General features: G+C 29.5%; 1 protein-coding gene across 1 annotated transcript; it reads left to right on the forward strand.

Annotated features, from left to right (window-relative positions):
• The first annotated feature begins 543 nt into the window (after positions 1–543).
• On the forward strand, positions 544–14,253 carry LOC105361718 (serine protease snake-like). The gene is made up of 5 exons (XM_011498970.1): positions 544–552; positions 868–983; positions 11,442–11,695; positions 12,777–12,946; positions 14,067–14,253. The coding sequence occupies exons 1-5, from the start codon at positions 544–546 to the stop codon at positions 14,238–14,240; spliced, it is 723 nt and encodes a 240-aa protein (XP_011497272.1). The 3' UTR covers positions 14,241–14,253.
• The last annotated feature ends 1,588 nt before the right edge of the window (positions 14,254–15,841 follow it).

Consider the following 15,841-nt stretch of genomic DNA (forward strand, 5'->3'; position numbering starts at 1 on the left):
ATTGACTTTCAAAACACAATTACCATATCAAGATCAATCTTGTATTGTTTAATTGTAAATTGACTATAAAATTTCAGATATCAAACATTGTAGTTTAAAAATGTTGTAATATTTTTGGTTAAAAAAAAAAGTACTTTACACAAATAGAATGTATATAAATTCAATTAAGCGATAAACGATTTATTTTTAAATGGAAGGCCCAGTGCAAGACGCTGACCCTGATATGACATAAATTTCATTGTATATATACAAATTATATAAATTATTTATATACTTATCGGTATATAATTATAATTATGCTTTTATTGTTAATATATGTAATATAAACATATAATATGTTTGATAAAGATCTTAAATATTTTAATATTATCAATAAGCTTGTATACTAGTTAGTTTTTGAATAATTTTAAGTATAAAAGTAATGGACAAACTAAAATAGCTACAAAAATATTTATAAAAATATAAGAGTAAATATTAACGTTCTCTAACTACATTAGTTATTAGTATTTCTTTAAGTATTTACAAAGTAAAATACAAAGAATAATGCATTCAGTAATAAAAACAATGCATTTCATCTGTTATTTTTTATACCTATCATTTTACGCTTACCGTATTAATAAATAAATAAACTGCAATGATATATTTTAATTATTTAACATAAAATATACATTTTATATATTATTTCTATATTTGCGTTTCTGTAATAAATATATATTATATTTAATCTGTGTTATGCAAGGAGATTAAATAAATAAACCCATAGCAAATATTTTAGTTAATTATATTACATATAATGCTACTTTTACGTTCATATTAATATTAGACAATCTTTAAGTATATTTTTTCAAAAAAATTTATCTTTACTAGGTCGCCATTGGATTTGGCAAATCAAGTGATTCGGAAATATTTTGGGAATGTGGTGGCAGTATAGTTTCAGAAATTTTCGTCCTTACCGCGAGCCATTGCCTAGAATCCGATTTCAGGTATTTACAATTTATACATAATCCACTTAGTTTATATATTATACAAAGTATTGAATAAAAAATGTATATAAATACAAAACATGTGTTTCATAATATATTTTCTTTTTAATCTTCTAATCTAGCTTAAAACTACAATTATATTAATTTTCAATGAATATTAATATGATATTAATATTAATATTAATGAATATTATAATGAAGAGAATTAAAATAATGGTATCCTTTGTACATGTAAATACACACACATATTTTTTATTAGGCGATTAAAATGCGTTTTCAAGAAATAATATATCATAAACTAATATAAATGTGCAATTTATTTGCAAAATCATAAATCCGTTATTACAGTACATAATCATAAGATAATGAGAAAAGACTAAATTACGAATATAACGTATATTACAAATATAACATAACATATGAAGTTGATTTATAATAATTTCGCGTTTTCAGTCAAGCAATAAAGTACGTACATTTTATATAATTATTTTCAGAACATTATTAAAAAACGGAATAATTAAAATGTACAAACTTTTCATATAAAAAAAATAGGCGTAAATAAAGAAATTCATAATTATAGATTCATACGAAAAAAGAATATTACGAAAAAGTTGTTTACTTTATAACATTCTCTCATTCAAGAAGCTTTACGTTACTATAAATTAAATAACTAAAAGATTAAATTATTCTTTTAAATGATAATTTAAATACATTTGTCTATTTTTAAATATAGTTTCTATTTTGGTGTATTACAATTTCCATACTTGAATACAAATATAATTAATACTGGAACTAAACAACAAAACAGATAATCATTTATGTTATGTAATAATTTTAAATGTTAACAGGTGATTAAAATAAAAACAAATATAAATTATAAAAAACATCATATCTAATAATATTTCCCTTTTTAAAACCATAATTATATCAATATTCCTTTTAAATAATTAAACATTCTTGATTTTATTATTTACCGGCTATTTGTAATAAAACAAATTTTAAATGTGCGTTAAAGTGAACACTTTATGTTTATATATAAATATATAAATATATAAAAAATATAAAGTGAAAAACTATATTTATAACATTCATTTCTTTAGTTAAGTTTTATTTTCGTCAATTCAATATACTTATGATATATAATAGTTTTTTTTTTTAATATCTATTATATTATTTGACTTTAAATTATTATTTTAAAATTCATCTTTTTTTAGTTTTAATATAAAAAATTATTTGAGTAGAAAAAGATAATTATAATATAATTAAAACTATTATGTGCTCTTTCTTTATTCAGTAAAAGATAAAAACTGTTTTATTTTACAGTATATAATGGCAAAAAAATTTTCTCTCTTGTGTATAAGAAATGTCAATTGCGAATATAAAATATCTTGAAACGTAAAGCAATATGGTTCTATAACATTTCCGCGTGAGCTTATATAATCCATAACTTATTTCTCGTGCGTAACAATCTTTTTTTTTTCTTTTTCAACAATGACAATGCATGCATGTAAACCCGATAATAATTCAATGGATGTAAAAAATTATCTCTGAACTATCAATTTCGTTACATTCACTATTCATTCGCCATAGCATTTTAACAATTCAATAATACCTTCTATCGTATTTTCATTTTGATTTCATTAAGTATTTTATTCTCGTTTCATACCTTATCTGGTGAAAGATAACAGATGGTGAGTCAGATTGGATTTATCAAATGGATTTTCGTATGATTCATTTTCTGAAAAGTTATGGAATAAATATTTTTTTACATAATAAATAATAATATAAATAGAAAGAATAATAATAAATACATTTTTATATAATATAATAAAATTAGTTTTATATAAATAAAATTGTTTAAATATTCATCCTCTTATGCAGGTAAATATTAATTTATTTAAAGTTAAATGCATTTATCAGTAGTAAACCTATATCAAAGCTCTTCTAGCAATTTTTAGTTTTTAATGGATTCTAGTACTTTCTGTATAATAATTCATATATCATTGTTATAATGTACTATTAATATAAATCATAAAGGTAACTTAATTACCATTTCAAAGTATTAAAGAAGCCATCTATTATGACTAAAATAAAATAAAGAAAATAAAAATTAATTATGAGTAATGTACAATTTATTATATACGTACACTGTTTAGAACTCCGTTCATCCAATGGTCGATGGGCCAAGATACTTGGAGAGAAGAATACTTACAGCGTAGAAGAGACTAACACTATTATATCACAATACATCTACTCCAAGAACAATATCCACCGGTCTTGGTTTAAGATATTCCGGATCGGCTAGTGTTAGGTTTCTTAAATGCGGCCATGCCTGACGTAATGTTCTGAAGGATGGAAGCATTATGGTTAATGACTTGGAGATGTGAGCAAGAACTGTGACTGAAGATTTCGAATAATTTGATTGAAGGGTGAGTGATACAACACCTTGTGCTTGAGTTTATATAGATCCTCGTATTCCATGGATGAGGATGATGCAACTTTGACAAAGTACACCGAGCTTCTTCACTAGATTCTCTGTTACGAACGTGATTTCAGAACCGTTATCGATTAGATAACGGGTTTCTAATGTTGTCGATGATGAACTTATTTTAGCCAAGGCAGTGGCCAACAGGGTTTCAATGATGATGGTCTAGGTGGAGTGCCGATTGTACCTTCTCTTCATTTCCATGTTAATGATGAACTATGATTTGCTTAGGTTGGATTTGAGTGCTGTTCATTATGCAATAGTGTATTGTACCGTATGTAACACTTCATGCAAGTCTGTTTGTTCTTGCAAATGTACATGGGGTTCCCAAGCAGTGTAGTATAAGTGTTGTTTATTAAACTAACGCTCTTCTATCGGTTATTGACATTTCCTTGAATGATGGGCATATGGTCAACAAATGTTCTTCGTGGCAGTAGTTGCAAGTCTTGTTATACCGTTTTCCTTTTTGACGGCCCTTTGAATCAGTCTTTACGGACGACTGATAGGCTTTGACCGATATCTTTTTTGGTGAATGGGACTGAGAGTTTTGATTCCATGAGTTCCTCTATGTTCTCTATAGCCCTTACTTGTGACATTAAAAATGCTTTAAGTTGCTCAAACTTGGGGTAGGAAGTGGAGTTGCCAAGTGATCGTTCCCAGTGCGCTCTTTTTTGTTGACCGAGTTGCCTAGCGACGTGGTGGACTGTCATTCAGCCCCATGCATCGGTGATGTCTTATAAGTGTAACCCATTTAGTAAGTCATTTACGTTACTTAACAATTCTTCTACTTCATGAGCTTTTTTTTAATTGGAGAAGTGGCGAGGAGTTTTTGGAGGTGAGTCTTCATGGCTAGTCGAGAGTTTTCATATCCCTCTGTTAAAATTTCACAAGCGAGTACAAGGAAGTTATTTTGTAGTGAAAAGCCCAATATGAGTTTTGCTGCTAAGCCTTCGAGTGATTTTTTGAGATAATGCAGTTTTTGTATCTCACTGAGCTTCTGGCTTTTCAGAATTATTGATTGGATTGAATAAATCCCGGAACAAGGGCCAAGCTGAATAAATGCCTGAAAATTTCGGATTTTTCGGAAATTTCGGGATTTGAACGTCAGGAGTACAGGCCACTTTCCTTGATTTTCCCATTATAGGCAATATTTCTTCGGACTTTGAGGTTGTCCTTGTTGATTCATCCAATTCATGACATAGCCTTGTCATGGTTAATTGCGTTAAGGAGTGATACTTAATTTCTTCTCCTTGCGCGTTCTTAGTAAATTAGTCATGATTTGACAGTGATGGCGTCCATGTTATTTCACAATAGCTATGCTCCTTGTTAAATATCTGTTGTAGGTCGTCAATCAGTTCCTTTATACATAGAACTTCTTTAATGGTTGTCTCCAAATGAGATGCCGGGAACCTGTCAGTTAGCTCCTTTAATGCTGAAATACGATTCCACTGGCCTCGAGCTTTGCTCGTGTGTTCAGTAGGTAATCGTTCTTTAGTCACGCTGCGGGTTATGCGTTGTTCTCTTTCTTGATTGATAGTCCCTTCAGGATTTTTAATTGCATTTGTTTCCTTTACTTCCTTCTTCTCGTGGCTTGGCATTTACTTAATAGTGATGCAGTATGAGAAAAGAATAACAACGAAATAGTTACAGAGTTGAGGAGACTAACACTATTCTTGTTCGTTGTGATGCAGTTACCGTGTGTCCTTATGATAGGACTGCAATATTGTGATGGTGTATGATCTGAGGGTGTAGGGGCACGTCCTTCTTATTATATGGATACTGAAATAATTCACTAACTTCTACTTATCCGACTCGAAGGACTAAACTGTTTAGAACTCCATTCATCCGCTGTTCGAAGGGCCAAGATGATTGGATTAAACTATAGCCATCAGTTGCTTGGTGGGAAAAAAGACATTTCAAAAGAGTGCGGGCAAGTGGAGGGGAAGCGATTATTTCAATATTTAACACATTTTCGTTTCGTACTGTTTATTGAGTTTTACTTTGCAAACTACACAATAATGATTCTAAGTTGGTGATGAGTATCGTTGAAATCTTGCAGTTCCGTGATGGTTGCCACCTCACGTTAACATGCACTACGTGCAGAGGTAGGAGGTCGTAAAACTCTGGATCCGCTTGACGTAGTGTTCGTGGTGGTAAATTATTACACTGAGAAGTAAGAGATCGTAAATCTCTTGATACTTCTTCGTGTAGTGCCACGTGATGGTAACTTGTTGAGGTCTCCTCATTAGAAAGGTCTTGTTGGTCTTGTGCTAGACGCACTATTATTGGAAAGGTCAGAGATGTACCTCGAAACAATGCATAGGTATTGCTATGCGGAAAATCTAGTATGACGTGCGAGATCAAGGCTTTCGAATTTCCCAGAACTTTAGGAAAGTAAAGCTTTGGAAGGTTGGAGAATTTCAACCGACGTTACTATTCGAAAAACATCGTAGGACATTTGAAAGTAAGGCTTCAGTATATTTGAGAATTCTCGGAATCAAATGCTTACAAAACTCAAGAGTTAGAAGACTTATACATTTCCTATAGCCAAAATCTTGGGAAATAGTCCAATTCCGAACATACACACAAACACCCATTTATCAAAACTAATAATTTTATTACCTATTTACCATTTATTTTCAATAAGTTCAATTTATAAATATTTATATATATATGTATGTATACTTATAGTGGAGATATTATAGAAAGATAATTGAAACAAATTTTAAGAGTTAAGTACTAAAATTAAGTAGAATAAATTAAAAATAAAATTGGACTGTAGCAATTGAAATAAAAAATTATAATTAAATTATTAAAATATAATTAAAATAAAATAATTAAAATAATAATTAAAATTTAAATTTAAATAAATACTTTTCTATGTTTCCTCTTGCTTTCTTTTTAACTCCTTAATCTGATTCAATAATTAAATGATGATATCAAATTTATAGTAATTAAAATAAATATTTTGAATATAAAATTATAATATAAAATGAATATATGAATTTGATATATATATATATCCACGGACAGCTATCTGATAATGATGAAGGTCAAAGTGGAAGGGATAGTATAATAAATTCAATGTAAATATACCAAAGAGGGATGACTGGAAATACTGTTTTTAATAGTTGAACTCTTGTTGGGAATTATTACGTTTGCCGCAGCAAACGTACTTCTAATGTACTGCAGCGTGATGGTTCGAATATGAACGCTGAATGGCGCGATGATTGGTTTGTCCACACTCGGACTGTTCGTGTGAGCACGTGCTTACTTGACGTTATGGTTGGTAATGTGGGCGCGAAATACGCAACTCTTGTTCATTGAGATAATACTCAGGTCGCAGCAAGCGAGCTATACTCCTTGAGTATCGGCGTATTGTACTGCATGTTCCTTGGGAAATAAGAATTCGTAGTGTTCTTGCGTCATTATAGAAAATGCTACGTGTTGCGTCTGCTAGTAAGCAGTTGGTGAATTAGATTCAAGAGCGGCAGACTCGAGCTAAGGTGAGGGTAGGTCGATAAGTAACGCGCAACTGGCGCGAAGACTTGGCGACAAATGCTGTACGTTAATCCACACTGTATATATATATATATATATATATATGTTAGAGAATGTAAGAAAACTCCCAGCTCATTAGATATTTGAGAAATTCGAAATAAGAGTTCCGAAAAAAGCGAACTCTCGACTACTCGAGGAATAAACATTCAAACTCGCCTCGGATTAACTAAATATGAACAATTCAGCAAAATTTCGAATATCAAAAGAAAAAACAATTCATAAACACATCTGGCGAGAACAACAATTCAATGTGTCCAGCAAAACACGTCATAAAATTAATGCTACGAGACATTTGACACGGCCTCGCCACAAAGCATCGATCGACCATAAGTCATAATACTTCTGACATAATCAAGTCATAAAATATAAGCAAAAACCACCTCGTCTTACATCCGAAAAAGGGATATTAAAGGCAACACTGCATGCAGACGCTGTAGTCAAACCCATCTACATGTGGCTCAGATAGTGAAGTGAGAACGTGCCAAAGAAGTCCCCCTCATGGTGGGGATGCCAGTAAGAAGCGCTCTGATTGGAGACGTCAAGAAGCAGGAAATTCATAAGGACCACGCGGTGGCCGAGAATGCCTTCAAGAAAGACGCCCGCAAGGCGCACAATAGTCACTTCTCACCAGAGAAGCCGGCAAGGCTTCTTCTCCAAGGGAACACCAAATAACAAAGATGTAGACATACACAGTAAAGGCCGATTAAGAGGCAAAGCCTAGTCATATCCAACTCATAACAAGTGCAAGATAATTGCAAATAAAATCATACACTCGCAACAGTGCAAGACAAGGAAAAAGGAACAAGCAAACAGTGGTGCATAAGGCACAACATAATCACAACCTATAAGGAGCCGCTCGAGGCAAACTCAGCAAACAATACGAGGTATAGCCAGCAAAACACAAAACACAACACAAAAACACAAAAACACAAAACACAACAACTGCAAGCTACCGCACGAGGCACAACGTGAGCACAAGATCTGCAGAACTCACAAGGTAAAAGTTCCATTCCTTAATAACGATAATAATACACAATATACCTCACAAGGTAAAGAACTGTACAGCGACCAAGCTCACGCAAACGCACAAGGGGCAAGTTTAGTTTCCACAAGAAAGCACCAAAAACGCACCTACAGAGCCTTCAATATAAGCAATAAGACAATAGCAAGGCAAATTCAAGTTACTGCCATGTGCCACTACACAAGGAAGCACGGGGGTTTACGACCTTGTTCTTCTACGTGTATAACTCCACCACCACGTGCATTACATATAGAGGACCAGAAGGCTACGTCCTTCTTCCTGTACATGCAACGCACGTTACAGCTCTGTGGCAATAGCAATACAAAACTCAAGAAACCAAGACATTCAAGCATAAACTAAAAATCATTATAATACAACTAATGCAATTATCGCAATAAACTAAAACAAATACCAATGCTATTTATTATTGAATACATGCACTATCCTGTCCATTTGCCCGCAATCCTCCCTCCCACCATCTGGGAGTTTACAGCTAATTCTAGATATTTGGCCCTCCTAGCTCGATACTCTATTTTTAGACAATATATATATATATATATATATATGTAGTTAATGTACATAGTTAGTATATGTAGTTAATATAAAATTGAAAAATAATTTTTATAATAAATTATAGAATATCTGAGGAATTCACAAAAAAAATTTGAAATATTAAAATTTAATGTAATATGCTTGAAAAAATACTTTCATTATTAAAGTAAGTTGTTTTGCTGTAAGATATTTTAATGCCATTTAAAATGAAAGAAATATGAAAAAGAACATTAAGAAATTGAGTTTAAAAATCAAGTCAATTAACAGAATATCAATTATTAGATTTGTTACGGATTGAAACAGTTGAAAGCGGAATACAAAAGTGGGGGAGGCATGAGCTCCCGGATAGTGTGTTTATAAACATAAGCCATCGAATTCGAGAAATGTTTCTACGCTGAAAACTCGAATATACGGTTATAATTCCAAAAAATAATGCTAATGAACCTTCCAAGGCTATGCCCTATTGACGCCACGACAAATATTGGCATAGCAACAAACATCGGATCGCTACCGGCGTCGCAAACTACCACGAGAATATTTACAGTCAACGCGACGGGCTCACTATTCAATCTTCAAGCTTCGCTCTACAGTCATCACTCGCTGTAACGATACACGCATGTAATACTCAAACAATAAGCAATCTAACAATTCAATAGTGATGCCACATTATCAGAATCCGTTAACCAAACTTAAACTAATAAAGCGCTAGTGCTAACATAATTGAGAGTGAAATGATCGAAATTATACTACACATATTAACAGATCACATCGACACTAAGGTAGCAGAAAATCGGTCCCCTTTAGAAAGCTTCGGTACGACAGCGGCAGCTCTTATACACCGACACTAAAGTAGCAGCGACCCGGTCTCGCTTAGACAACTTCGGTACGACAGCGGCATTTCTCGGCAGGGAAGGAGTCACTCTTCACGCCAAGGAGAGTACACACACTCTCCTCAGCACGTAACACAATTGAAGAGTTTCCCCAATTTATTCATTCACATCCTTATTCATACGCTTATGATCATTAACTATTTATTATATTATTATATTTAATAAAGGAAAGACAAGAAAGCCTGCTTGTAGTATTGAATAACTGCATTGCTCCTGCTACTTGCTAGCAACCCCTCCACCCATCATCAAAGGGAGTTTTTTTAGACTGATCTCAGACAAGATTTGTTAGTGCGTTCCTATTTAGCTTGAGAAAATAAGAATAACACACTGACAATAATTAGTGGGTCACCCGAGAATGAGTGTATACATAAAAATGATAAAGAAGCTAAAGAACATGAATAGTCGATATAAACAGCATAAAAGAATAAATTTTTATTTTTATTTTAAAAATATTGATATAATAAAGTTATTTAAAAATCTCATGCTAGCAATTATTTTTCTATTATGATATGAAAGCTAAATTTGGATTCATCCTAAAAAGATGACGACTCAATGCATTTCAAAAACTCCGTAAAGATATATGTAATAGGTAAAATTATTTAAATTAAGTATCATAAAATATTTGTAATTGCTAACAAAAGATACAGAAATTATAAGAAAAGATAATACGTATTGTTCGGGATTGACGCAGTTTCCACGAATATCAGACAAAGAAAGGCACGCGTACTGTACGACGAACGGCACGTACGCTCGGGCGAATGTTTATAAACACAACTCGACAAAGCCGAGCAAGATTTACGACATGAAATCCAATATACTATAAGAACAAACAAAGGAAGAACGCCTACGAAACTTATAGAAGCTTCGTTTTCTAACGCCACAAAGAAGTTTTCGGTATAGCGATAAGCGGCGGCACTGTAGCCGGCGTTGCATCCTGCTGCATGTATATTTAAGGGCAGCTCGCCATGCGGCGATGCTAAGTCAATTAAAAAATATTTTAATAAGCTGTTATTAGAAACGTCTGATGTATTATTATGTTTCATTACATAAAAAATTGGCATTCAATAGTATAAGTTTCTTTAAACTTCGTTAGATTAGGTTATTAGCCCATAGATAAAAAAAATATCACACATTTTATTATAAGCATGTTCACATATGTCATTTAAAAATTAGTAAATTGTATATTAGTAATTAATAATACTATCACTACAAAAATTTAATTCATATGCAAACTCACAGATATAAAACAACAATGGGAACTTCTGAAATAGCATAACTATCTAGGTGTAATTAACATACTTAGCATACTTAACAAGCTATAGTTAATTAATTTAGTAAAGGAATTGGCAAAACAATATGTCTAACAAAGAAATATTTATTTTAATACATAGTTTTTTAATTTTCAAGATTTCTATCATACATAAATATAAGATGATAGAATTATTTAAAATTTTGAATAAGTTATAGAAACTGCTTTACGATTCTGGTAATATTTAAATAAAATTTTAGAAATTACGAAATAATAATTAAAATTAAATAGATTTAATTTCTAATTATAATAAAAAAAATATATAGATTTTCCATCATGTAGTATTTTATATAAAATTAAATTAATATATGATTATATTAAAACAATACCATACCAGTATTATAGAAAAAATACAAAATTATCTGCAAATTTATTAAATTTTATTGTATTTTATTAATATCATTTAATAGTATTTAAAGATATTTTATCAAATCTATTCTTAAGTAGATGAATTAAAAATATATTAGATATAAAAAGGAATATTGAACAATTTAATAATAAATGCTGTAAATTTTATTGGTATAGATCATAAACGTTGATTAAAATACTAAAATGAATTATTATAATTATTTTTCAACATAGTTTTTTTTTCCTTGTAAAAGATCAAATAAATACTTCAATTTAATAAATGACTGTACAGAGGTCCAGCACAATGTGTGCGCACTGGTACAACAAAGTTACATGAGCCAGAGTCTGGATATCAGGATCGTGTCATTGTTGAGCGTATTAAACACCCAAATTATACGCCACCAGCACGTTACCATGACATTGCCCTACTTAAATTAGAGAAGTCTCTGGAGTTGAATGCAGCAGTGCGACCAGCCTGTCTTGATATCGATTCCCAACTCATCGGTACTTCAGCTATTGCTAGTGGTTTCGGTAAAACCGTTTTCGGTTTGTATTTACTTTCTTCCTGTTTTTAAACATGAACTTTAATAACAAGGTGCAAGCTTATATAAATATATAATACTTATTTAATTATTATTTAAATTTTGTTAATGTAGATTTGTTCTTTTTTCTAGCTATTATGAAAAAGCATATGTTTAGAAATTACTAACTTAAAAATTAATTATTTTGAATGAATGAATTATATTTTGAATGAATTATATAATATTTAATTAACTTAATCGTAGACGGAACTTTAATTTCAATCACTTTTTAATTACTTATGTACCACTATAATCTTGTACTCTCTGTATCAACTGCTCAGATATGCTTTTTGATATTTTTGCAATGACAACTGTTATAAAAAAAAGAAAACTTTAATATTAACGGAATATAATAGTAAAAAAGTATCTTATATTACAAAATAAATAAATAATAGAAAGTAATTACCTATCAAATTTATAACTTACCTAATACTTTTACATAATAAGCGCCTATGTGTATTAATTAAATGCAACCATAGTAATCTTAATAACGTAACTAAACGAGTGTATTGATTACAAAAGCATGGGCGCCGCTTTTATGAAGAATATTGTATAACTCTATTTGATTCTATTTTTTATATTTCATTGTTCGTGTAAATGTTTTACAACCTCTTCTGGTTTCTCTCAGTAAATAAAAATAAACTGATATCTTTATGTATAATCTTGCCTAATAGCTTTATATTTTATAGCAATGAATTCGATAAGTGGTTAACCACGACTAAATTATTTTTTTTTATCTTTTCGATTCCGCAACCATCTTATTAAATTTTTAAATGATTGATTTATTTTTTATTCATAGAATTTTTTAAAAGAAATTTAAAAATACAAATATTTTCAAATAACATATTGCCTACAAATTATGTTAAGTTACAAAAAAAGTTTTAATAGACTCATTGTTAAAATATATTGTAATTCATCATCCAAAAGAAAACTAGCGTACAAAGCTATATTTATTTCCATTTTCTATTAATATATCATTTAATATATTTAATTAATTAATTTAAAATAATAGTACAGTAATAGAATATTGATAATTTATTTAATAGAAAATGAAAAGGGTAGTAATGAATTGATGAAAGTTCAGCTAAATTATATCTCAAAAGAAGACTGTGAGAAAGCTTTCAAACTTGATTTGGGCACTAATCAGTTACCATCTGGATTCATACCAAATATGATATGTGCTGGTATATTAGACGGAGGAAAAGATACATGTCAGGTATAATATTTTAGAACAGTGTATAAAACAATTTTTATTTATACCGAAATTTTAATACAACTTTTATTGAAATACGAACAATAATTTCTATATTTCATAAATATTATCATGATATTTTATTATTGCATACTAAAGTGTTGTAATATATTTATAATTGGAATAATTCTCCGTTAACAAATATTTTAAAAAGATTAAAATAATTTAAAATGGAATTAAAATTAAAAAATTGTTCGATAAAATAAAAAGATTTGTATACATTATATTATATTAGTAAATATAAGATAATTTATAAAATATCTTTTACAAATCATTTTAATTAAATAAATTACAATACTTTATATTTAGAAATATTTAAAATATTATAGTTATTTTATAATTTGATATCAAGAATCAAAATATATTATATAATATTTTAAATAAGATTTAAGTAATGATCAATAATTAATAATATAAGCATTTCTACACATAGTTATTGCAATTATCTGAATTATTTTTACTGTTTTATTATTAGTTACTATTATTATTTTTTTTTTAAATAATGGTTTTTAATATAAAAAAAAATTGTTATTGATTGAGTAAAAGTTAAAAATGTGTATAAAAATAAGCTACAAAATTAAATAATCTGCTAGTATTTAAGTTACGAAATTAATTATAAGTTCATTAACTTTTTTCATTTAATAGTGAATTTGTTATATAGTAATCATAATCTTACAGTTATTAAATTCAACGCAAATATGTATGTATAATATCTTAATCAACTAATAATATAACTTTTATCATTGTTAATATTTTTTAATGAAAATATTTTTACTAAAAATCATGAATTGACTTTTTTATGTTTATTATTTTCTTAAAAGTAATAAAATCAGTAAAAAATGTCAAGTATATAAATCTACAGCACATTATATTATTTAAAATTAAAATTAGATTATAACTATAACTCTTATCATTTATATAGTATAAATAAAAATTAGAAAAATATATAAATTCTATTTATATTAAAATTCTATATGAGAATATATTAAAATCAACTTTTGATAGCTATATTAAAAACTTATTTTCAGATATTTTATAAAACTTGTTATAACGTGCAATGAATGAATTGTTTATTGTTTTTTAGGGAGATAGTGGAGGACCATTGCAACGTATTATTAACGAACCTTATTGTATGTATAGCCTTGTTGGAGTAACGAGTTTTGGTAAATTCTGTGGCTTCGAGAATTCTCCAGCAGTATATTCAAAAGTTAGTTCATATACTGACTGGATCGAAAGCATTGTTTGGCCAGAAAATTAAATTATATTTTCAGTTTTTATAAATATATTTTAATATTAAAAGAACTAAATTATATTTTTAAAATATTTAATTATTTTTCAATGGATACTTGAAATGCTGAAATTTTCGTAAATAATTTATTAACTTCAAACATTTTTAAATGGTTTCAAATACATATTAAAATTATAGATAAAACCAAAATATCATTGTATTGTATCAAGTGTCATACAAAATATATTATGGTTGGAATGTAATATAATATTATTAATAAAAATCAATATTAAGCTAAAAAAATTTGTATTAAATTTTAATCAAAACTAGGACATAATGATAAATAATTATATTAAATATATTATTTCGTTTTGTAGAAAAAAATATTTATGTAGATAATTAAAAAATTGAGGATTTATGAATCTTTAAAAGGAATAAATGTAATTGAAATTATAATTTAAATAAATACTTTGTTACATTTTATTTGGTTTTCATTATTATTTCCTTTGCCAGATTCAACAACTAAATTATAATATTAATAAATTTAATCTAATTAAAGTTAAAATATAATTGTAAACGCCATTTCTAAATTTATTTTCATAATTAGCAATATATTTAATAAACCATACGTAAAAATGATATAAATTACTATACGATGATTTTAGTGATTAAGTATTGCTTTTAAATATAATATATGCACTAATAGAAATAACATTATATTCTATAAAAATATCTACCTTACTTATATATAAGTATCTTTATTTTAACCCATCCACTTTTACTTGGTCATTGTTCGAAAGTTGTAGTGATGTAATTCTTGGTTCGAACTGCCAATGCTTCAATAGCTCAGTTTGCCGCCCGCCCTAGCAGACGCTCGGGAGGAGGGGCTCTACAAGAGTCGTGAGAGTTGGGCAATTATATATTTATTATACAATTTATTACACAATTTACAAATGGATGTTGTATAATCTTCTTGAATCTTATATGAAGATACGATTTCTTGATTGGCTTCTTATATAGGAGGTGTCACTACACAAGATGCCTTGAAATTGTTGAATTGATGAAAATTGCACAGATAAATAATTACTGCACACTTCTGGTTGGAGAGTGTGAGATAATCTTGTTGATTGTTTTATGCCGGTTCTGCCGCCGGCTGACAATAATTGAAGAGAAAATATGTATCAATGTACTTACAGCGATGTCGTAATTTAATCTCTGATTCAGGGATGAGTTGGACACAATTGCACGCAGCAAAGTGACTGCGTGCAGCGTGACTCTTATATTCACAAGGATGCACTATTCTTGATCTGATCAACCGGTGAGAGGGATACAAATTATGTGCGACGTGACTCTTATACTCACCAGCACACACTGTTCTTGCCTTGAATTACTAGCACTTATTCCTGCGTTGAGTTAATTTTTAGGCTTGGTTTCCTTGGACAATTAATTTCTATTACTTGACCTTTCCTAGACTACTCACTCTCACTCTGTGTGATTTGTCTTTTTCGGAAGAAAGGCACTTGGTTGCCCGCGCGGACTGCGTATTCCAATAATCCCCCGCGAACAGCGACTTTTCGCTGCCTTGTTCCCATCTTTAAGGCCTCTTGCCATGAGTCCCCACTCAAGGAGCT

Source organism: Ceratosolen solmsi, unplaced genomic scaffold (assembly GCF_000503995.2).
Source record: "Ceratosolen solmsi marchali unplaced genomic scaffold, CerSol_1.0 scaffold30, whole genome shotgun sequence".
Taxonomy (NCBI): Eukaryota; Metazoa; Arthropoda; class Insecta; order Hymenoptera; family Agaonidae; genus Ceratosolen; species Ceratosolen solmsi.

What these genes read in the sequence shown, in the direction of transcription:
- LOC105361718 (XM_011498970.1), top strand. An exon ending in TGCCTAGAATCCGATTTCAG is followed by an intron (nt 984 to 11,441) that starts GTATTTACAATT and finishes ATGACTGTACAG; the next exon opens with AGGTCCAGCACAATGTGTGC. An exon ending in GAGGAAAAGATACATGTCAG is followed by an intron (nt 12,947 to 14,066) that starts GTATAATATTTT and finishes ATTGTTTTTTAG; the next exon opens with GGAGATAGTGGAGGACCATT.